The 24,541-nt window shown below is 38.6% G+C and overlaps 1 protein-coding gene across 2 annotated transcripts; it reads left to right on the top strand.

Moving 5' to 3' along the window:
• Positions 1 to 1,512: 1,512 nt before the first annotated feature.
• Positions 1,513 to 23,346, top strand: adam17a (ADAM metallopeptidase domain 17a). 2 transcript variants are annotated; one of them, XM_084741946.1, is made up of 20 exons: positions 1,513 to 1,724; positions 2,032 to 2,164; positions 3,848 to 3,981; positions 4,469 to 4,557; positions 5,846 to 6,035; positions 7,686 to 7,816; positions 9,016 to 9,102; positions 9,770 to 9,889; positions 11,677 to 11,821; positions 12,548 to 12,639; positions 13,354 to 13,506; positions 15,284 to 15,483; positions 15,624 to 15,727; positions 15,833 to 15,967; positions 16,655 to 16,785; positions 16,946 to 17,024; positions 17,175 to 17,263; positions 17,464 to 17,523; positions 19,237 to 19,273; positions 22,029 to 23,346. In XM_084741946.1, the coding sequence occupies exons 1-20, from the start codon at positions 1,619 to 1,621 to the stop codon at positions 22,424 to 22,426; spliced, it is 2,613 nt and encodes an 870-aa protein (XP_084598072.1). In that variant the 5' UTR covers positions 1,513 to 1,618; the 3' UTR covers positions 22,427 to 23,346. The 2 variants fall into 2 exon arrangements, with proteins under 2 accessions (XP_084598072.1, XP_084598071.1); XM_084741945.1 differs by lacking the exon at positions 19,237 to 19,273.
• Positions 23,347 to 24,541: the final 1,195 nt, after the last annotated feature.

The raw sequence follows: 24,541 nt of genomic DNA on the forward strand, positions 1-24,541 counted from the left end.
TGAAAGGGCCACTGATGCATCACAGAACTGTATACAGGGAACTGCCCATTATTACATTTTAGTTTATCTTGTAATTAATTTATCCTTGACAGTGGTGGAAATAACATTTACCGAAGTGCAGTACTTGTAAAATGTTGGGGTTCTTTACTTGAGTAGTTCTATTTTTTGCAACTTGACACTACTCCTCTGCTTCTTCCAAGGAAAATATTGTACACTTTTTCTACATTGCATTAAAAATGCATCCTATGTCATTACAACATAAATTTGTAAAATATGATGGATTGTTACAGATTGAACTGCCCAACAGTGGATGAGGCATTGGTAAACTTGGCTCTACCTCCACCAATTGCAATCCAGTAATTTGAAAATACTCCAAGCAAATAATCTGATAAGGGCCCTTCTCCATCATAATGACTACTTTTAGTAAATATGATACTTAAAGTACACTCTGATAATACCCACTTTTAGGTATTATTATTACCACATTTACTTAAAATCCAAGCATTTATTGGCAGATAATGACAGAGATGGAATATAATATTAATAAGTATGCTTTCATTAGTGTATCAGCACTCGAAAACAAGAATCATGCTTTCATTATCATAAAATGCATGCATTTCATGTCAGGTTCAGGGGCTGCAGAAAATGTTTCTGAGGGCTGTCATTGGCACGTGGTCCACACTTTGGGAATCCCTGCATTATAGACATGACTAATTTTATTTTATTCGCTTATTTTATTGTATGTATGTTCTATACTTTTATTCTATTTTACTTTATTGGTATTCTGTTTTGTCTTTTTAATACATTTAACTTGTTTTTAGTCTAGCTTTTATCCAACTTTATTTATTTATCATTATATTATTGTTAGTAGTAGTAGTGGTATAGCTTTTATATATATTTTATTGTCTGTTATTGTCATAATTTCTATTTGTTTTGTTTTCGTTTTTATTCAATATTTCGGTGTTCTGTCTTTTTTGTCAGTCATCTGTTCAGGACTGATTTGCATGAACCTGCATGAGAGGTGGTATGCGCATGAAGTTTGATTGATAGAATACTTTTTACAACTCTGATAATTCAGTTACATAAATTTTAACACTCTTAAAGGAGCCTTTCTGCACAGTGAGGATTACCTTTGCAGACAGGACTTGTTACAGAGAATCCCTACATTGTGGTATATGTAACTGACTACTTCTTCCACTACTGTCATTAAGTTACCTACCTGTGTAGAGCATGGGTGTGTAGCGTTGAATCACGTCTCATTTATAGATGGTAACCCCAGATCCACAAAAAGGTCTCGAGGGATTGATTCCCGTAACACAATCTATTATCTTTCCATAATCCCAACCAAGTGTTTTTTATCGCTAAAACTACGCAGATATTACTCACAGTGTTGTCACAATATAAAAAATTTGTTTGTACAACGTGTATAATGAAGGAACAACACGTACAAATCTCGCGTGAGGTTTGCATATTTAGGCTTACCATCCCGCAAGTATATTAAAGGCGGATGTTTTCCACTCGGCGCACTTCCGGGTAGCTTAGCTAACGTTAGCTATCCAGAAAAGAAACTAACTCGTGACAATGACAGCACTAGCATAACCAATTAAGATTCTTGAAAATGAAGACAATATTATTAATCGTCTTTCTGGCCCCTTGTTGGGTCAATGGTGCGATTAAGTCAAGAGTTACTGAGAAGGAGAATCACGAAGAAAAACCGGAGTTTGGTAAGTGATTGAGCAGCTAGCTAACTCAAGCTAACGTTAGCTTCACTTTTAACGCCAACTATTGTTGTAAGAGTGATTCTTAACGATGATTACTGCAATTTAATGCTATTTAAGTCACGTTTATTTCCTGTGATTAACAACGCTGATGTGTGGATTAGGTGTTATAAAGTGTTAGTATTTTAGTTCTGGTTAGCCCTTAAATAAAACCACATCGTCAGGCCAGAGAGCGGGTTGTCAGCTCCGGACTGCGGTGTTTGACTGTATCACTGGTGTTTCAAATGAACAAACCCTGCTATTTGTCGTCCAGATGCTCTGAACTCCATCCTGTCAGATTATGAGGTGCTGCCATTGGCAGGCCTCCAGCTGCACTCTGTACGGAAGAGGGACGTCCACACCCAGTCTCACCTGGAGCGTCTGGTGAGCTTCGCAGCCCTGCACAGGTACAGCGGCACCTTCACAGCTAATATAACCTGCTCCAGTTAATTTGACCTCTGGGGTGTTGATGCAGAATATGCCCATATCTTTTCAAGTCTGTATTTAACGATACTCACTTTGCCTTGTATACATTCAAGAAGTTACTGATCGCTGTAATAATTGTCGTTGACTGTACTTGTTGAGAAGAGACCCCTTCTGTAATATCCAACTCCCATTACATGTGTTGATACTAGAGGAGAATGGTTGAAATTCGGGACAGGGAAGTTGGGAGTGGAGGTGTCTTGCCAGATGTATTAAAATGTGTAGAATGATTTTAGAGTTACATGAGACTCTGACGCTGACTAATAATGAAGATCAGATACAGATTGTGAGGATGACATGATGCACACTGTCTTCACTTCAAGATGTGAACTATGATATGGATATTTTAAATAACTTTTTAGCAGCCAGGATTATAATTAAACTGTAGGTGCTAACAAACATTTTCTTTCTTAGATATTTTTATCACAGATTCTTCACACAGTGGAGGCTGCACTCTGTCAGTTGTTTTAAAACATGTTGAATGACATCAACAGTCTGTTATTTATAATGCTATAAATGTATTCAAGTAGACTAATTGACAGTTTAATGTTATTTTCATGACAGTTTGATAGCACTCCAAAATACATGGTTCAGTGTGGTATTTTTCAATGTGACTGCATCACCAAATCAGGTCTCCTCAGCCTTTTTGTCTTAGAGTCTCACATACATGTAACTCCCATTTTAGCTTGTTGATAATCTATTACTGTAGGCTAATTTTTAGGACAAACTTGACAGGTTTCTGAACAACTGCTCAGCATGAAGGGCTGTCCCGAATTTCTCATTACATCTGATCTATTTGAGACTAACTCTGGTGCACTTGGTGAATAACTGTATGAGTATGTACCCTAGAAAAGCAGTTGAGACATGAATATGCATATTGCAAGATGCAGTCTTGCAATACAGAACACGGAACAGATTATATGTTGCTGAATAGTGAAATGCCATTGTTAACAATGTCAGGATATTAGGCTCTGTCCACACCTAAATGGGTATTTTCTGTATGTCATCTCCATGGTTACCTTGTTTGTTTACAAGGGGGGCTGTTTTGTGGAAGACAATGAATGGCAAAAAAAACCCCTAACATGTGACATTGACTACATAGCGAAGTAAACCAACTCCAGGCTTAATCCACAGATTACAGAAACATGGAGAAACATTCTTCGACTCTACAGGTGTTGTGTGACTATTCAGTTCAAATGCAGTTTAAAGAATAGTTCAACTAAAACAGTGCATGCACATATGGCGATAAGCATGAATTCACTTGTGTTATGATACTGTGGAGTATTTAGACTGTACATTGACACAATGGATGTTACACAATGGATGTTACAAAATGTTGATGTAGAAAGACACAAATGGACATTGAAGGAAAAAGAGAGACAAAAACACGTTACTGAAGATATTTTAATAAAAACAACATTATCTAGAAGGACAGGACATACAATTATGTTAAGAGCAACTATTTACACTTCTGCAGTTACCATAAATTAGTCTTAAATAGATCCAGCATTGAATTCCATGTGAGTCCTCACAAGGAAAGCAGACATGTAATTGTGTTTGGATTAATGTAGATAACATGTTTCCATTGTCTCTTTTTCTGTCTTCAGACATTTCAAGCTTTACTTGACCACCAACACGGGCCTTTTCACTGACAACTTCAAAGCTGTGTTTGTCGATAAATATGGGAGGGAGAAGAACTACGATGTTCAACTTCAAAACTATTTCACTGGACATGTTGTTGGTGAGTGACTTGTGACTCGTAGGATCAGGCATGCACCAATATGCTTTTTTAAAAGTACAGTAGTCTCCCTGATCCAGCTTTTTCCAAGAGTCTTAGTTTGCATGTGCAGAACAAATGCAACTCAACAAACAAACAATTTTTAGTGTTTCTGAATTATTCGAAGTAAGAGTTATAAATAAAGTATTATTGCCAATTTGATATTTTCTGTGAACATGGCTCCAAGCTAAGGTTCTGCTGTGAAAATTGGGGCTAAAAAAAAGACATCTTTCAAGTCAACATGGCATGTTGGGACTTTAGGAGACTTGGATTACACCAGGCGTGCAGTATAGAGGCATTTTATGTTTTGTTTTTTGTTTTTTTTAGGATGAGAAGGTAATGACTGAATTTTTGGGTGAACTATTCCCTTAAATAGATTACCAGATTCAGTCTTCATATGTCAGTTTTTTTTAAATGTATCATGCCTTATTTTATTATTTTGTGTTTGCAGGAGAGGAGAATTCACGTGTGCAGGCACACATAGACGGAGATGAGTTTTCTGCACATATTCTAACTGATGAGGCAGAGTACAATGTAGAGGTAAGAAGCAACTGTAAAATAAGTGTGTGTGTCTAGAATCCAAATGCAAGTAAACTGACCCTTAGGCATTTTTATTAGACCATTTGACAGTGGAGAGGCCACACTGTTAAAGAAGCATGAATGCAAGTATTTCTTAAAGCCCCAAAGAAAATCAAGAAAGAGGCTATATATGCTTCCCAAAAACATTTATTGAATACAATATTACAGTACTGTACTGGGGAGCTGTTTGTGTGTGGGTGCCTTTTTCTTGATATCGCTTCTCTGCATACAAAAGGCACATCTCTGTAGTTCACAATCTGTTATACTCTGTCATCCTGGGTGTACCAGCGATTGTCTTTTATATTAGTGTAATAACTTGGGACTCTCTGACAGTATCAATAAAGTAGTTTCTAATTTACCAGCCCAGCTGCCACCTGTAGTAGCTGATGTAAAAGATCTTGGAGGAGGAAAGGTAGGCAGTTTGATAGTGAAAGCCCTGTTATCTCATGATGACAATATTTTGCATTAAATAAATTGCAGCTGGTCTAATTTACCACATCTAACATAGATTTGAATACCAGTAATACCATAATACCAGTGAAGAATGAGAAGAAATTAAATGTCTATGTTGCAATGGCCACTGCCCTCCCTATCTATCTTTTTTTTGCTGTCATTCCTCTCCTAGCTATATATTTATATATTAATTTTATTTCTCTATATTTATCTCTGACAAACATTAGCCTGGGGGAGATCATGCGGTTGTCGTGTGTGAATGACTAAGAAGGCTGGATCTACTGTCTGTGTCGGCAGCTGAACTCAGACACTCCTGAACCCATCAGGCTTGCATTTTTTTTGTGCACTTTTATCACTGTATGTTCAAGGACCGCTCATGGTTGTAGTCACTGACATTTTTTTTTTTTTGGAAAACCCTGAAAAACTAATTTTATTGACTGCTTTGTTTTTTACCAACAGCTGACTCCTCACTCCTGTTAACGGTTCAGTAAGGGCCACAAATCATCAACAACTACTAGGCGATAAACAAGGTCTACCTAGTCGACAGCCCATATTTTAACCTTTGTTGTGGCTCAGAAACTTAACACCCACAGAAAAGTTTTGTTTCATCTTAAACCTGAAATCATCAAACCATATCCGATCCTTTATGATCCTCTAGTGATTTGGATTCAGTTACTGGCTGATAGATCTTCACATTTTAAAAAGTTAATTTGCCACCCTGCTCCCACCTTCTGTTCTCCGTGTGACTCCTCTTTTTTTGTCCTCTAATGCCACCTCTCTTTCTCTGCCCATCCAGCCACTGTGGAGGTTTACAGATTCCCCAACTGATGGCAGGTTGTTGGTTTATCGCTCAGACGACATCAAGAATCTGAGCCGCATCGCCTCGCCAAAAGTGTGCGGTTACATCCACGCAGAGGCCAAGGACCTGCTGCCGCAGACTGCCAGGAGGGATTGGGATGAGCAGGACGTGGCGGACCGGGAAATGGGTGAGTTCTGCTATTCATTTACCTCAACAGAGGTCGAGAGTATAGGACATGCGTGCATATTCATATTTGTGCCTGTGTAGTGGAAATGTGTAGGAGGAGGATGGAGTATATAAGGGGTTAAGAGATCAGAAAACGGGAGCAGCAGGTTCTGTGTTTGTGGAAGGTAAAGTGTGGATAAAGAGTAGGAGGATAACAAATGTTTAAGGTGGTGAGAAGGAAGGAGGAGGCTGTAGTAGTGAGACAAAGGAGGTGGGTGTTCGATTCTGTAACAGTCACTTTTAATAAAAGCCTTTTTATCTGTAAAGCCAAGCCTATGCTATGCACATACACACTGCTGACAAGTGGGTATTATGTAACAACCAAATGCCTTTTGATTCTTTGGTGCTGCATTGGAAATGTAAAGCATATAACAGTGATAATGTGCCAGAGGAGGATTCTACAACACCTCTCACTGGCTGCTGGTAGGATCTCATTGGGGGATATGAGTTGAGGTGAAGGTTGTTATGGAGGAGGCATTAAAATTCATGGAGGCTCTGCTGTCCAATGAGATGGCTCTGAGTCGTCACTGGTCTCCCACTGCTTGTTGTGGAAGCCAGGGCAGCGCACGCCCACACTTCTGAACAGTGCATAGCCAAGTGTATGATGTAATGCTCAAATGGGATGTCTTCCTGTTGTCCTTTTCTGTTGTTCTGCTGACTACTGACTGTTTGAAGTGTCTAGGATGTACAGTAGGCAATAATAATTCTTATAGCTCTCCAGATTTCTTTTTTACCTCTAGTTTCTGAAAATTTAGGACTGTCTGCTTAATTTATTTGTAAACTACAAAATATATTAGATATTGATATTGTCATTCTAAACATCAATCTAATAAAAGATTGATACCTGGCATCTGTGTATTGATGTAGTGTTGCCACACAAAATATCACAGTACCATGCTGTATCCATTTTTGCCCCCACCCCTACAGTTTTTAATACAAAAATATCCTATACACATATATGTATATCCTTTTTTTGATGATAGTAAAATGTATTGTACCATTATAAATGAAGCATTGTGGTGCTTCAGAGAGGCTTCAGCCTTCAGATCACAATTTCCAAATATAAGGGAGCATTTCTGTTTGATACAGATGCCAGCAAAAATCGCTTCAGCCTGTCAGCATGGCAGGACTAATTGTCATTATTTGAGTGAAATTCATCTTAGCATCTTTAATGCAATTGTTGATGAGGATTCAACACAGAATTGTTTGTATAGAAGTGAAACCACTGAGTCTAACCCCAATAAATCTCTGCTCTAGCTGTACTGAATGTAACATTGTACGGTCTGTTTGTGAGATCAACTTTATTGTATTTTGATTAGCTGTCAGGATACGTACAAAATCTGCTCTACTATACAGATAAATTTATATATTTCATTCTGGCTTGAAGAACAGAGGCAGAGCTTAATCAGTTCACAGGCAAACAAAAAAGATGTGCTGCTAAATGTGAAAATCAGGGCAATTAACAATGGGATACTGGAGCATGGCCTCATTGTTAAACTTCTTGATCTCTTTATGTAAGCTCACCTTGGCTCTTTGAATGTATTGCTTAAGGAACTGACTTGCTTCTTTTGTGACCATTCTTCTTTTCTGTCTCTCTTGTTGCCCCTCGCAGGCTACCACCACAGACAAAAGAGGCAGGCCCATGATCACAAGAAGAACACCTGCCCCCTGTTGCTGGTCGCAGATTACCGCTTCTTCAAACACATGGGCCGCGGACAAGAGAGCGTCACTCTCAACTACCTGGTCTGTCGTCATGATGCCATGTACAAAACCCTCAGGAGTGCAGAAACAATTAGGGATAGTTCTTTCTTTTTTAAGTGGTGTTGTGTGAAGTACTTGTACATAGTCATAGTCAGTGTCTTACCTACAGTAGATGACGGTCGGCATGACCCCATTTTTGGAGAAGAAGCAAGCAGTACCTGTAGAAGAAGTGTACACTATATTTCAAATATTTTCGCAGCTTTACCTTGCCATCAGACAGCCTTTTTTATCAGGAGACCACGTGTTGTATAAGCTGTTGTATCACTAAAAAAAATCCCTTTCCCTTTAATCTACAAGTAACTAGTAGCTAAAAACAAAGGCCCATCTAAAAAAATCATTTTAACATGAAATTTGCATAATTTACACCAGGAAAGGTATACCAGGTGATTCAATGCAAATGCACACAATTCAGGTCATTCATGTTTTCATGCAAGTTGAAAATATTCTACTTTAGTTAAAGAGACAAGATACAATTGCTTATATAACAGCAATGTCCCATCAGAAAAGGCTGTTTGGTGGTGAAGGTAAAACAGTGAAAATATTTTAAATATAGTATGTTCTTTTTCTGCTGATCTTGTCCATGGCAGTACATTGTTTAGGCTGTTAGACAGGTACTCCCTGCTGTTTTTTCAAACTGGGGCATGTCAGTTACAGCTGCAGTGATTAATTGATTATGAATTGATTATTAAATTAATTGCCAACTATTTTGCTAATTGATTAATACATTTTAGTAATTTCTTTGGGGGAAAAAAAAATCACATTTCCAGCTTGTGAAATCTGACTATTTTCTTGTTTTTTTATTCCTTTATGACAGTAAACAGAATATCTTTGAGTTGTGGGCAAAACATCTTGGGCTTTTAGAAACACTGATCAACATTTTTCACAATTTTCTGACATTTTATGTATAACAACTAATGGATTAACTGAGGAAATAATTAAGACTAATTGACAGTGAAAACAGAGCAGATGGCAGTCGACACTACGACTGAAACTAATGACTAAGTAATACACTATCAAAAAACACAAACTATCCCTTTAACATGCATCCATGGGGTATTAAGTTAAACAGGACTGTTTTTAATTTAATTGACACAGTTGTTTAAAAAAAACAAGTCTCTTTTTTTTTCAATTTTTATGTATTTCTGTATGTCACTGATTGTTTTTTTCTTTTCTCACTCCAGATTGAGCTGATTGATCGAGTTGACGATATTTATAGGAACACAACTTGGGATGATGAATTCAAAGGCTATGGGGTCCAGATCCATCAGGTGTGTGTGTGTGTGTGTGTGTGTGTGTGTGTGTATTGTTGACTGTAAAATGGCTCAAGTCTGACTCCTGGAACAATCAGCAGCGTGATAGCTTTGTTTTACACCCAGTCAACCTCGGAAGTGAAGCTGACTATAACACTATTCTTCAGCGGGTTTGTGAGCAGCATTTCTAGAAGAAACTGAAAGCTTTTGTGTGAGCCACGTGGGGTAATTTAATTTGCTCCACAGGCTTTGAGAATGAATGGAGACAGTGTTTGTCATACTGTGAGCCCTGGGTTTTCTCACTGAAAAGATATGCACTCATTTAGCTGCTCAGTTATTTTCCAATTTTATTCACCATGCATGTCAAGAGGAACCTCTAATACACCACTTTTAACTCCAATACCTTGTAGAAGAATTTTTTTGCTTGAAATGCAAACACAGTGCTGACTAATTGAGAGTCATTGACTAATTTAGGCTTTTGTGACATTATAAGTTCAGTGTAAAATAATGTATAATTCATCAGTGATTTGATGGACAAATTCTTCAAATCTGGACTATGAAATGTTTCATGTAACATTAGTTATGAGCCAATACACTAAAATTTGTCTGAATGCTTTGAATTAAATAGTATTGTTCTGTAAATACACTTGATGAATTGTTCACGAAAGGTGTATTTGGTTCTCAGATCATTATCAACAAGGAGTCAACAAAGCCTCCGCCTGGCCATGGCAAAGGCTGGGCCCATTATAACATGCAGAACAGTTCGACTGGAAAGGAGGTCTGGGATGTGAAGAGACTTCTGGAGGTAGGAAATGTCTTAGCTGTACAAAATTCACTGTGTGACAGGTGCATGGAGGGAGGTTGGGCATTTTTTTTTAACTTTTAGGTAAAAAGTCCAAACTTTGGGACTGGATATGATTTAGAAAAATAAATTTGTAATGAGGGCTGTCACAATGTCAGATTTTCCCTTAATGATTATCATGGCCAGACACATTCACAATACCAATATTAATGCGATATGTACCGTAATTTTTAAAAATGGTTTCAGTCAAATTCATCTTTAAAGGGGAACTCTTGTGCTTTTCCTTATTTTCTGTCATATATGTTTAATGTTCCATTTTTGGATGTTCATATTAAACATGGCCAAAGTGTCTAATACTTAGGTAAACATAAAAATTATACCTGTGAGCAATATTCTCTGGTTTCAAACTGCTCTAAATGCAATGCAGAGTTTTTTTTTTCTACTTTCTACTTAACTTTACACAACCGGCTGACATTGGCATGTTGTGTATTTCTTTATGCTCATCCATTCCAGGCACAGTAGAGTGTGCACAGCACGCCCACCCACTCAAGCTGTTTTCACACATGCACTCCAAACTATGTCCTGAGAATCAAGTCCGCATATTGTCCGAATTTGCCCTTCCACACATGCAGCACATAGCAGGATATTGTCTACATCAGATGTGTTCATGTATGTTACGTATAATCCGTGTGGTTTAGGCAAGAAGGCGACCCAGCAGCAGCAGGAGGAGCAGGAGCAGGAGGAGGAGGAGGAGGACATATTTGTAATGATCACTGTCTTTGTACTGATAGAATACAGAGTCCCGACATTTACAAACTGTGATGGAAGCTGAGGAGGATGATGTGGAAAGTAGATGTGGATTCCAGTGTGCCGACTCGGGCACAATTTTTTTTTTTCACAGTAGGGCGGGGTGTGCCTTTACCAACCTGGGAAAAAATAATCACTGTCTGGCAAGAGAGACAATTGTGCACTGCTCTTCTCATGTTTTCACATCACAAATGATGAAGAAAGGTATTAGTGTGAGCTCTAGTGTGAGCAAATCAGTCGGTGAAGTTATAAAGTTGTGTGCTTGTGTACAGAAACACTCTGTTCCAGCTGCCTTTATCATTTTTCCAACCTATTCATTGTCTCATTTGTCGTCTGATAAACAGTAAATGAATGAAATTGATTGCCCCATATTGCTATTTTCCATGCTTTGATGGTGCTCATAAGCACTTGCTGCTGTAGTGTTGCTTAGCCAGACCAATCTCTGAGCTAACTAGTAAACTAGAGGCTGAATTAGCTGCTAACAACATGTAAATCTTTCTGGCAGTCAGGAGGGCAGCAGGAGTACATTACAGGGAAGAGCACAAAATATTTTCTCTGTGAAATACAATTAAGTTTCACCAAAATCATTGAATTAAGTTGTATAGTTATTAGGGCTGGGTATCAATATCTTTTAAAGCCTTTTAAGCTGAAAAGACGCAGGAGATTTTTCTTTAGATCATTTTATCTTTGATGCTATTTTGTGGTTATTACAGTGGAAACACTACTGTTTTTGTCCACAGTGGCCTCCAAATGTGAAAGTTCTGTGTGGTAGCTTTAATGGAAGATACAATACTACAGTTTGTCCACATGGTGTCAGAGTTAACACATCTGGTTCCGATGCAGTAAATGTGATTAAGGGTAATAACATTACAAATATTTGCATTTCTGAATGTCAGTAAACAAGGGTCATCCTACAGTGTGTAGAAAAGTGTTTTTGACATACACACCTGTTGGTTGATAATAGTTCTCTTTGTGTCTCTCAGCAATTCAGCTCAGACATAGCTGACAACGCCTCCACTGTGTGTCTGGCTCACCTATTCACCTACCAGGATTTCGATGAGGGCACACTGGGGCTGGCCTATGTCGCCCCCTCCAAACCCCAGGCCCTGGGCGGCCTCTGCCCAAAACGTAAGATACATCCCTTTGCAGCAAAATGTTGCTTGTGTGTCAGGTTTTTAAGACCACCTATGGTGCAGTATCAATGGAAATCTGTGAAGTGAAAGTGGTGTTTAAAGGGGCAGGTTCCCCCAAAATCAAAAATTCATAATTTTTACTATTTATCCATCTACATTGTTTTGGTGTGAGGTCAGTACCTGCAGTAGAATCTACCAGAACTACTTCATGAAACTGGTCACAGCGAAGTCTGAGGATTGTCTTGAGTAACTAGATCATGATTTCTGCAAAGTGACATTGCTGTTGAGGTTTTTCTTGTGCTGCCAAGTGTGATCTCGTTCCGTTATATTGGAGAGAAGGCAGAAATCTTACATGGCCGGTATCTCCAAAACTCAACTCAGTCCACTGCAACTCACACCAAAAATATTGATGAATAAATGGTACCAAAAATCCAAAATATGTATTTTAGATTTTTGGGGTCCCTTCAAAGCTGCTAGTAGACTTTAATGCAGTGTTTCTCAAACTTTATACACCATGTACCACCTCAGAAAAAAAAAAAAAATATATATATATATATATATATATATGTAACATATCACAGTTTGAGAATCCAGGCTTTAATAAATACTGATGAGGGAACTGCCAAAATATGAAGGAAACAGTGTTTGTTGGAGTTCTGAGCACAAGAAGGACTCAAATACTACTACTAATAATACTTTCTTTGACTGTGTCATTTTGTAGCATACTACCCATCTCACTCTGCAAAGAAGCCCAGTTACCTCAACACAGGCCTGACCAGCACCAAGAACTATGGCAAAACCATCCTAACAAAGGTCTGTTTTACCGCGGTTTCTCAATGTGTGACAACACTAATTACTAGGTGCACTCAGCTTCAGCCAGGATGTTATGCAACATGTCATTCTGCCAAATTTAGGTCCTAAGTAGGGCAGACACACCTTTTTGTGTGGGTGTTATGAGTAACAGTGTTAACCCGTTTGTAATTAACACATCAGGTGCCAGTGCGTTACTTAACTGCTTCTCAGCACAGTTAACAACTAAGTTTCAAAATATTTTTGTATTTAAATTTGATTATGGATTACATGTCTGTTATAGAGATAAGGCAGATTGGAGGGAAATGATGGAGGAGGGTTACAGTGATAAATATTGTTTATATTTTCTGTTTAACAATTGTGTTCATAGTCGCACATACAAGATCATACAAAAATTCATGAGTTGTTTCAGTCATAATATGCTCTATTTCATTCATTTGTATAGTTTTGTTAGTTAAACGTTGCTATGCATAAGCAAACAAGATGGTTGGGACCAGAAAATCAACCAGACTTTGGGTCTTCAGATGATTCTTTCCAAGGTATACTGACAATAAGGGGGTTTCTGAACAATTCTCAGAACACAGGCGCTCCCCATCCAATTGCCAAAAATGCAGTACTTGCAGAAATCTCCAAATGTCAAAGAGGAAAAGGTAATTGACTCATAGATAGAGTGGTAGATTTATACCAAATAAAGCTGATACGTTTGTGTCCCATCAGGAGGCAGATTTGGTGACCACTCATGAACTGGGCCATAACTTTGGAGCAGAGCACGATCCTGACAACATCCCTTACTGTGCTCCCAGTGACGACCAGGGGGGGAAGTTTGTCATGTACCCCATCGCCGTGAGTGGAGACCATGTCAACAACAAGGTACCCTCCCAGAAACAGTAGGATACAACAGAAGCAGTACTATCTAGGAGCTATGTGGTACAAAACTACATTGACAGTTATGAAGATATGCTGAGTTAATGATACAAAATGTGATATGAAGTGTGAACTCGATTATGTCGATTATGCCGCTCATGTAGAAACAGAGTGTTGGATAAATGTGAGTCACAGCTGTTCCTGTGAAATATAATTACAGACAGTCAATGTACTGTACTTCCTCCGCTGCTGGCCTTAACACAGCTAATATGCATACCACTTTTCTTTAGCTGAAAACCAATGTATATGGGCTTTTAGTGGTGGTGTTGTTGATTGATTCAGATCCAAAAACATTTTAGTGCAGAGTATTTTGAATTTTACTTATTGTGTGATTAATATGTATAACAGCTACCCTCTACTGGTTGAAACCCAGCTATTGCAATCATTATTGTGTTTTCAATACATACTGATTCTGAATATTTAAAATGGTTTCAATACAGTATGGCATCATGAATAGCTGAGAGAGTAATACATGGACTGCATCAAACCGTAATACAATTTACGTCATCAGTGATTTCTTCACCTACAATCTTTGTCATTGCAACAGCTCATAGTTTGTAGTGTGTTGCCAGGGAAGGAAATGGTAACAACCCCAGAATTGTCTCTCAACATAATTGTCGGAACATGAGGGATTGCCAATACAATATAAATAAAATATTTTCTTTTCAATGGTAGTGGAACTGCTGAACTGAAATTTTAATAAAAATATAACTTTTGAGGGTTAGAACTCTATCATTTTTTCCCTGTGGTATCGAAAATGGTATAGAATATTGATATTTTTAAAAGTATTGTACCAAAGTTATAAATTCCAGTATTGTGATGGCACCATTTGCAATTGAATTTTGCGATTGGCTGATCTGATGGCAGTTGGTGTAAATGGTGGTAGCTTTCATCACCAACCAACTCCCCACCTGCCCGAGAAACTACAACCGACGTCTTCCAATGCTGCCCTCTAATCAGACTTGGGTGCCCCCCCACTCCTGAGTAGAAGTCTGTGAAACGGCACTCATTTTCAAAGTTGTGCTGATCGAGACTCATCATTCACAGGACTTTACACTGTTTTTGCTTTGCAACTACTGCATCACAGTGAAGTTAGTTTTAAGCTGGATATTCAACAGGCAGATCCAGCATAATATTCTTGAATATCCAATATACAGAATGGCTCTGATAGTGTCTCTCAAACCTCAAGTGGACTCTGTTTCCACCACAGACACGAACAGTCTGATAGCAGTTACTCATGTTTAGTTTGCTCTGACTACCAGCTTTCTTGGAGCGATGAAGCCACACACCCCTTCAGTGGTTGTCATGTACATCCACTCTTTGGCATTTTTTCAGAATTATGCAGTGGGTTTAATTGGGCTCAGAGCTGAGTGTGAAGTGCTGCTGTTTGTCTGTTTAAGTTGTTTTGAATTTGAAGTCAGGCCCCTCTCCAAGATGTCTGCAACTTTTAAAATTAAATTTTGAATAATATTAGTATGCATCAATAAAAATGTATATGAAGTCCAAGAAACTGTTAAGCGTGACATTCAATTTATGCTTAGTTGTGTCAAAAAATGTAGAAGCACATATAGTTTATCTATGCAGCTATTTGAATAAATATCTGTTGAGTTGTTTTGCATCAGAAAAGATATTTACACGTTATTTTTTTGTATTTTAGTGAAGCATAAATCATCCACACCTACTTAATGTCTAACCATCTTCTACTTTTACTTCTCTTCTAAAGCGTTTCTCCAACTGCAGCAAGATCTCTGTCGGGAAGACGTTACGTTTCAAAGCTCCTGTGTGCTTTAGGGAGAGGAACAGTAAGGTATGTGGGAACTCCAGGGTGGAAGATGGGGAAGAGTGCGACCCCGGGCTCCTCCACCTCAATGACGACCCCTGCTGCACATCTGACTGCAAATTCAAGCGTGGTGCACAGTGCAGGTATGAACTCCAGGTTAAATTGTATAAAATACACTTGTCAAGTCTAAATACTCACACAAACATCAGATTAATTCATTGAAAATCCTTGTGTAACTAGATTGAGTCACAGAGTTGTTCATGTTTCTCTGTTTGCTCCACAGTGACAGAAACAGTCCTTGCTGTAGGAATTGCAAGTTTGAGCTGGCAGGAATAAGGTGCCAGGAAGCCATTAATGCTACCTGTCAAGGCACATCCTCCTGCACAGGTGAGCACCTCCTGCTGGCGTAACGCAAGAACTGCAGTCATCACTGCAAGGCTTTTAAATAGCTTGACAAACTCCATCTCTCTCCCTTTCTCTTTCACATGTTAGGCAACAGCAGTCAGTGTCCACCTCCTGGAAAAGCTGATGATGACACGGTGTGTGTTGACAATGGCCGGTGTCTCAATGGAGAGTGCAACCCTTTCTGTGAGGCCATGCACAACCTTCAGTCTTGCGCCTGCAACGGTAATGAGATGTTAATTTGTCGCAAGATCAGGGAAAAATAGACCAAAAAGGAGAAAATATTATCAGAATTTTCACTCGGTGTCACTGCCTGCCATTTTTCAAGATTAGTTTTTTACTTATATGAATTCTTGTACACATTTAGATATAAAAATAACTTACTTGTAAATTACAAAAAAGAAAGAAAAACTATTTGCTATTTATTTTAATGTAATTGAACTATTAGTGCGTTTATTTAGAATTTAGAGAATTTAGAGAATTTGTCTCGTTTTGATGGAAACAAATTGTAATCCGTTCATTGATGTGTTCAGGAATATGTTGTCAGTTATACACAAAGATATACTTTTTAAGAAAAGTTTTTTTTGTATATAAAAAACCCATGATAATAAAAGGAGTGGATGTGAAAATCATACAAGCCCATACAAAACATTTTCAAACAGTTAAACTCTACACTGTTGCTGAACACAGCTTATTTTACTTTTACTTTTTTTGCATTAGATTTTTTAAAGATGTCAGTGGCTTATTAAAAGGCTTTTAAGAGATTTTTCACTGATTCTGAATGAATTGTTTAATCTCTGCTCTAAAAAAAATGAACTACCACTGTTAATGGAGGATGGAATAGTTATTACAATTTTGCAAACACATAAAACAGTTAAATGCCCCCAAAGTTAACTCCTCTTCTATTTGCAGCGACGGAGGACTCTTGTAAAGTGTGCTGCAGGGGGAAAGATGGCACCTGCTCTCCCTTCATCCAGGCCAACGGTAGCTTCCTTTTCCTTCGCAAAGGCAAACCCTGCACTGTGGGCTTCTGTGACGAGGGCGTGAGTCACCAAGTCTTTTATATCTGTCCCCTCTGCAGACATGTTTCCGTCAGTGTATTATTTGTTTTTGTTCCTTAACACAGGCCAACACTTATAGGAAAACTGTGTGAATGTTACAGTGAGTTTACTGTTTTTGCTTTATTTGGCTGTTCTCTTTCAGGGAAAGTGCATGAAGCAGGTGCAGGACGTGATTGAGAGGTTGTGGGATTTTATCGACAAGCTGGACATCAACACATTTGGTGAGCTGGTTATAACAGGACCCTTTGAAATCTAATCAATCTTATGAGAGTCTGTGAAAGTCCGTCTTTTGTTTTCTTGTTGATGGCTATTGCTGCTGAGTCACTCTCACACCTGATTGTCTCATTACTCTCTGCAACTTTTTCTTTCAGGGAAGTTCTTGGCTGACAACATAGTGGGCTCTGTTGTGGTGTTTTCCCTCATCTTCTGGATTCCTCTCAGTATCCTTGTTCACTGTGTGGTAAGTGACTAATTGGAACAACAATTTTTGAAATTGGTCCACTCCATTCTTAAGTGTCTGACAACATATGGAAAGGATTCCTACTGAAAGAGACCTTTTTTAAAGAGTTTTGTTTAACCTGGAACAACTGATGTATCGCTTTCACCAAGGCCACCAGACTCCATTTGCAGAACAGTAACATTATCATTGTCTCTCTACAGGACAAACGACTTGACCAGCAGTATGAGGAGAACACAAAGTGCTTCTACTACCCTCCAAATGTAAGTTTCTTATCTCTCAAATGCCTCCATATATGATTCTGTGCACTAGCCTTGCTGCCACACTAACCAAACTAATAGAACGCTGCATTACTTTTTTATACACACTTATATCTTTAATAAGAGAGGGAGAGGAAGGCATGGAAGGTTGATTGTTCCCGTTGAGGTATCTGCCATTTTTCTGGATCTCTGCATGATCCATCACCATTTAACTAAGTTAGGGTTAAACATGTCAATTCTGCTGAGAGGAAAATAAATAAGATTAAATTACCAACAATATAATAAGAATTTACTTCAAAAAAGCTTTGTTTGTATATTTTCTTACTTTTAAAGGCCCAAAAACATATTTTCTCAATCAGATTTTTACTGTGGGGGGAGGAGTAGTACATAAACACAACACAATGCGCTAAAGTTGAAACACATGAGGTACCTTTGTGCCTTTGTCTGTGCTCTTGTCACTGGCTCCATTGGCAAAAGGTGATGTTAAGAATTTTTGTGTGCCGAGCAGGATTTATCAGTAATTGAATGAAAAATGTTTTAAGTTGTGAGGTTGTTTGCTTCTGCCTCCAGCCACTGTCAATCAGCTGATCAAACCTGATGCACACAGTCCTGATTGCTGACATCACAGTGTTCACACTAACTCTTGAAAGTTAGAAAAATACTTATTTTTAAATGTCATATTTTCAAGGTTTGGAATGTGATTGAATTTTAGTACACCCCTTGAAAAATGCAATTACTCATGTAAACAAAAAATCTTTTTAATATTTGAAATGAAACAATTGTCAGATTTGTTGTTCATAGTCTTCTGTTGATGTCTTACTTTTGAAATGAGCAAACATTAAATAAGCATCAAAACATACTATATATATATATATATATATATATATATATATATACATATATACATATATATATATATATATATATATATATATATATATATATATATATATATATATATATACATATATACATATATATATATATATATATATATATATATATATGCAGTGTATATATATATTAACAAAATGTTACATTGTTTGTTAGCAAACTAGTCAGTTAGTCTAGTTAGCGTACTCATGATGGCTCAGAAGAGAAGCTTTAATTTCTCCCCTTTTAAGAAAAACTTGTTGGCTGAATGATCAACTGGAATGAAAGAAAAGTGATGCATCAAAGAAGTCAGATGGGTTCAGTCTGGACTTTCATGAAGGAACTTGATTGTTTTGTCCAAAAAGGCAGCCATTTTAAAAGTTAAACCTCCTTAAGTCTACGTTTAAAGTTGATACTGGATCACAGCCTAAGGAATTTGTTGCTTCAACTGACTACATTTACCATCAACAGTGACTGTACATCCACAAGAGAACTGCAGAATTTCCCCTTTAAGAAACAGTTCACATGAGCAGTAATGTCGTACTTTGTGCTTTTTGTCTCTTTGACATTCAGTACCTATCACACTTTCACTTTTATCACATTTTTGTAACATCATTCCCAACACAGTCGTGAGAAGTCTGGAGCTAAATTGGCATACGGTCTTCAGAATACAGGGGTGCGAGGAGGACACAAATGGATTTAAGAGACTCTGAGTTGAAAGTGTGAACTAGCAGTCAGGTTATACGTCAGCAGGGGCCTCACTGTCACTGATGGGTTCAAGCTCCGAATGACCTGTCCATCACTCTTTGCCTTGGCCCTTTTCCATTCTCATTGGAACTGCAGCAGATGGTGGAAGTTTGTAGTAGAGCTCCCGCCATAGGTGAGTGCGTGCGCCATGGTTTGGTGTTGCGATGCGTTGCCATTGAGTCCATGATGGTGCATGGTCAGTGGCCCACGTTTGGGATACTCCTGCAGTCACTTCCTCCTTGAAGTAATCACTGATCTGGTTGCACATTTCCAGCCCTCAAAGTCACATGTCTTTTTCATCAGAGATATGAAGTGAAGAATATAAAAGCTAAAACTGATACTCGAATGTGAACAGCTGTAAGTGTGCTTCTCTGCACATGTCGTCCATGCAGAGTCATACCTGATCAGAAATTACCTCAAGAGGGCAAGATGGCATTTTAGGAGTATTCAAACAGACAGAGGACTGAACAGGTTGCACCTTGTTGTCTTTTGTGAAATCCGATGCAGTGTGTGTCAACCTTTTTAAGTTTGCATCTGCTGCTGTTCAAAGCAACAACATGAAAAGGGAATTGTCCTTTAGGTGATTATTTTTTTTTACCCCCTTCTTTTTCTTTTTTTTTAGTGGCTGTCTGCACTGTGTTAAATCATTTCATAGGTTTGATGGGGAACACGTGGAGACTGAGGGTACATTCCTCTATAGACCTTTCTCATGGCAAACATGTTGACTTGTGATTTCAGGAAAAGCACAGGAGCAACACATAATATTAATGATGGCTTAATTCCATTTAGGTGTGAAAGTTTTACCATTGGCACGTTTGTCAAACCATGCTGCACTGATTTGCATTTCCATTTCAATTTTGTCACGCCTGAGATGGACCTTCTCCTCCCAGGACTCAATTTGTCTGTGCAGCAGACCAAAGAGAAAGAAGTTTTGAGGGGTGGTCTCACACCTAAAAGTCCAGTCCAAGGTCCAAACCATTGTTAAATTTTTGGAGACATTGTATACATTTGGTCCAGTTAGTTTTGGTTTCACACTGCAAGTATCATTGTGGACTAAAGGACTTAACATGTCATACCTACGTCCTGCCGTCATCACCTGTGTAGGCTGTGTCTCCTTTTATTTGATATCGATTGGTTTGTAGACGGGCATGCATTTGACTTTTTACAATTCGGCAGGTATTTCAGTGGCTGTTTATGGAGAGAGATGAATGAACAGATTCACATTGTTGTATTATTATTATTATTATTATTATTATTATTATTATTGTTATTATTATTGCACTACTGTCAGCAGTTCCAAAGTGAACCAACAACTGAAAAGTCTGCATTCTATACAGATTTTTTTTCCAGTTGATTCTTTAAAAAGTCCTCAGACCAAATCTCAATTAAACATCTGGTCTCCTCCTGTCCATGTGTGCTCTCGTGGCTCATTTTGTTTTGGTGCGTTGTTTTTCCTTCTTCTGGCTCTGATGATACCCTTTCATAATTTCCTATAATTGGTCTGAAAGTCCAAACCATTCAAAGATGTTTTCATTCTGGAAACAAACCAAACCATGGTTCAGTTTGATCCAAAACGAGATCTTATATTTTTGGTCCGCACAGTGGACCAAAATGGCTGTTGCAAGAATGCAGAAATGCAGAAATCGTGAACAACAGTTTAACAGTCCAGATACACAGTTCAGTACTACATAGTTCAGTCTTTCGTGAAGTACATTTATAATGTGTTCAGAAGAAAAACTCAATTTCTATTACACTGACTTAAAAGACAAGCCTCCAAACAGGAACTATTGTAATGGAAATGCAAATCCTTGCCATACTGGGCTGTTGTGCTGAGTCAGACCAAACCAGCACGAGTGTGGAAATGGGGTTGAAATCCTGCAAATGATGCATGCACAGTACCAGGACCCTTGTGCGCCTAAATAGATTGCAGCCATTATTAATAATAATTGCACCTCTGTTTGACGACAAAAACTGTCTACCATGAGAAATGTTTGTTTTACTCATTCCCACTTTAAAGGGGAGTAATGGGGAGGGTAATGGGATGGAGATAGGAAAAAAATCACTTCATTTCTCTTGAAGTAGCTTTAAGTTTTTGATCAACTCTTTCATGATGTTTAAGGGTAACCAGTATTTTTCAACTTGGACCCCATTTACTCATGTTTCTGTGTCTAAGTGACTAATGGGACAACAAGATTTGAAACTGCTCCAGTATTGATGGAAAGTGCTGCAGCTGGTAGAAGTGAAAACTCAACAACAACTCCAACAAACTGTGCACCATAAAAGCACATCTCATAAAAGTGCTTGTTTTTGCAGGCTCAGATTGTTGTTATAAGTATCTGACAAGTTTAGATGAAAAGTCTCTCGCATGATTATTTCCATAAAGAGTGAGATTCTTTTTGTTAAACCACAGTTGTTTTATTGCTCTCACCAAACTCCCTTAAGAAAACGCAAATTTTAACATTGCCATTATCATCTTCATTCCAACTCAACAGAAACAAAATAAAACGAAGCAAAAAACATCTTGGTTTGGCTTTCCTTTGTTTCAACAATCACGCACTCTGGTGAGTTTGGAGAGAGCAATAATACAGCACTCCTAGTTGACTTTGATGGTGAGTTTAGTTTCGCTTATACTGGCTGCAGCGCTCTCCCTCAATACTGGAACAGTTTCAGAAATCATTGTTTCCATTGGTCACTCGGACATAACGTCATGGGAAAACAGTGTCCTGGTTGGAAGATACTGAAGTTATCATTTAAACTATGAAGATCAGGAGAAATATTTGATGGTCTAATTTGAGCAGAATGGAGTAAAAAGGGAATGGATCCCACCTCAGTCAGAGACGGTCAGCTGTGATGTGCTTCGGTCTCACACGTTGTTCTTTGCTCTTCAGAGTCAAGAAATGCTGAGCAACCTCGAGTCAGCATCCGTGCGCATCGTCAAACCTCCTCAGCCTCCCTCCTCCTCCGCCGGCCGGACCGCGCCCTCCTCCCTGCTCCCGCAGCCTCAGCAGCTGAGCCAGGTCGGGGCCACTCCCGCACCCAGCAACAGCAGTACCCCGGCCCCCGGCCCGAGCTGCGGGCCCACCCCGGACAGCGCAGGGGGGCTGCGGATGGCCACCATCCAGGAGGACACCAGCAGCGGCTCTCACCTGGGAGAGGAGGGCCTGTCGGACGATTTCACAACCGCAGGAGCCTGCTCGTCGGCTACGAAATCCTCCTACGAGGATCTGACAGAGCAGAACCAGCTAGCCAGGGACCGGCGGCGCCTCAAGAGGCAGGAGTGCATTGACACTAAAGAGACAGAGTGCTGAGAGCAAACGACCACTACTGATATGTGTTTTAGGGAACATACAAATACATGCCACATTATAAACATTTTTCTTATCACAAAAATCACAGACAGCAAGTGTTGGAAGGTAAAAGCACCATGTTTCTTATGTGATTAAAGGGACCCCAAAATCAAAAATATACATTTTTCCTCAGGCATGCAGGGGTATTTATCCATCTAGTTTGTTTTTCAGCTCGTGGTACTGAGCAATTCCATGTAAGAACTATTTTCTAGCAGAAAAGAAAGTTGTTTCAGATTGTCTTGGGTAACCAGGTCATAATGTCAGGAAATAAATATTGCTTGAGTTTTTCAAATGTATTTCTTTTGGTGCTTTGGGCACCACAAGCCCAGAGCTATATAGTACTATTGTATTTGAAAGAAATGGCCGATATCTTCAGAACTCTGCAACTCACACCAAAATGATCTAGATGGATAAAAAGCAGTACAGGCCAGAGGGAAAATGTGTGTTTTTGATTTTGGGGTGGACTGCCCCTTTAACAGAACGAAGGACAATGTTTGAACCAACTCTAGATGTGGATATTATTGTTACATATAATACAGGAGTACTCTGAAATCCCTGTGACTACACATAAAATAGTTAAGCCCAGTTCAGATCAAAGATTGATGATGAGACAAACCATTGCAGAACATTGCAGGGAGACGTTGCAGCGGTGGCACGTCACCTGTTTGAACAGCCAATCAGCTTGCAGTATAGTCAGCTGGTCAATTCAGTTACACTGTCAGTAATGGCAGGAGTTTCAGACGGAGGAAAGAGAAGATGATGCGTGTACTACTAGTATTTACTTGGAGTTTGCCCTGTAATCAAACACAGTTATCATCAAAGCTAAAATTTGAAACAGTTACATAAATATTCAGCAGTTTTATCACTGATTATCGTTTCATCCCTTCTCCCCATGCACACATCAATACTATCACTGTGCTCGCTCATATTTAAAATTGTAATGAATTACATCCAGCTACAAAAAAAGCCTGAAAACCCAGCAGTTAGAGATTAAGCACAGTGTCTCATGTAGTCACACAGGTGTAAGGTGTTTTCAGAACTTTGCAGCTCAGATTTCAACACATCTCATCACAGTTTGGGCTTTGGACAGGGCTTTACTGAGTGAATTCATGTTTTTGTGTGCCTGTGGTACCTTTTTCAGTTAAATGGGGGGGGGGGCATTGAGTTCCACAAATATTCTTTTTTTTTCCCCTCTTTAAATATCTCAAAACATTTTCAGTGTAAATAAAATGCATTTCTGCATTGGGCTCATTTTTCAACATGGAGCACTTGTCGAAAAATATGTCAGATGTGCTTTTCATGAGTCAATAGAGGATTGGTTATCATCAAAAATAGTTTCATATTTTTAAAACTGACGTATTTCACAGATGTAATAATTGCCAAACATTACTTTAGTAATCCTTGACAGTGTAACTATTTTTCAAATGTAATCTGGGCTGATTACTGGGCTTACTACCCAACCCTGACCATGGGCCAGTTGCTCAAACACATCAGAGTTAAATTATCTTCTTGTCATAAACTAGAGGCTAAATGGTTTCTAAGTATGGACATTTTTTTGAGAACAAAAAAAAAAAAGGAAAACAAAAAGTGATCTGCTTTTTCTTGAGTGTCCTGTGTGAAAAGTGAGCTGCGATTGTGGATAGGTTCAAAAACAAAGCATCATGTTAATAGCTTGTTTGTTAAAGGGGTGAATGATATAACGTAACATTGATGTTGTGGTTATTTTCCTGTACAAGGAAACATTTCAGTGTGATATATTAAGCTGAATGTTGACCTAAAAAATGACCTGAATCTGTGTCATGACTGCACTTGAAGTATTTTTCACATCACTGGAGGATTTTAACAACTTGTATACATGTTTTTACCGTTGCGTGTGTCATCAATGGTTTGTTTTAAAAAAATTTCTGGCTTGTATAATATTTGGACCCCTTTGTACTTGGGAAGCAACATTTTTAATACTGTGCAAGGATTGAGCGCTGGTCTCCATCAGTATTACACTTATTTTATTTGGTTATTTGTTATGTATTCTGTCTGAGTTGTTGATCCCTGTATAA

The sequence above is a fragment of the Lutjanus erythropterus genome, chromosome 18 (genome assembly GCF_056507025.1).
Source record: "Lutjanus erythropterus isolate fLutEry1 chromosome 18, fLutEry1.hap2, whole genome shotgun sequence".
In the NCBI taxonomy this organism is placed as follows: domain Eukaryota; kingdom Metazoa; phylum Chordata; class Actinopteri; order Lutjaniformes; family Lutjanidae; genus Lutjanus; species Lutjanus erythropterus.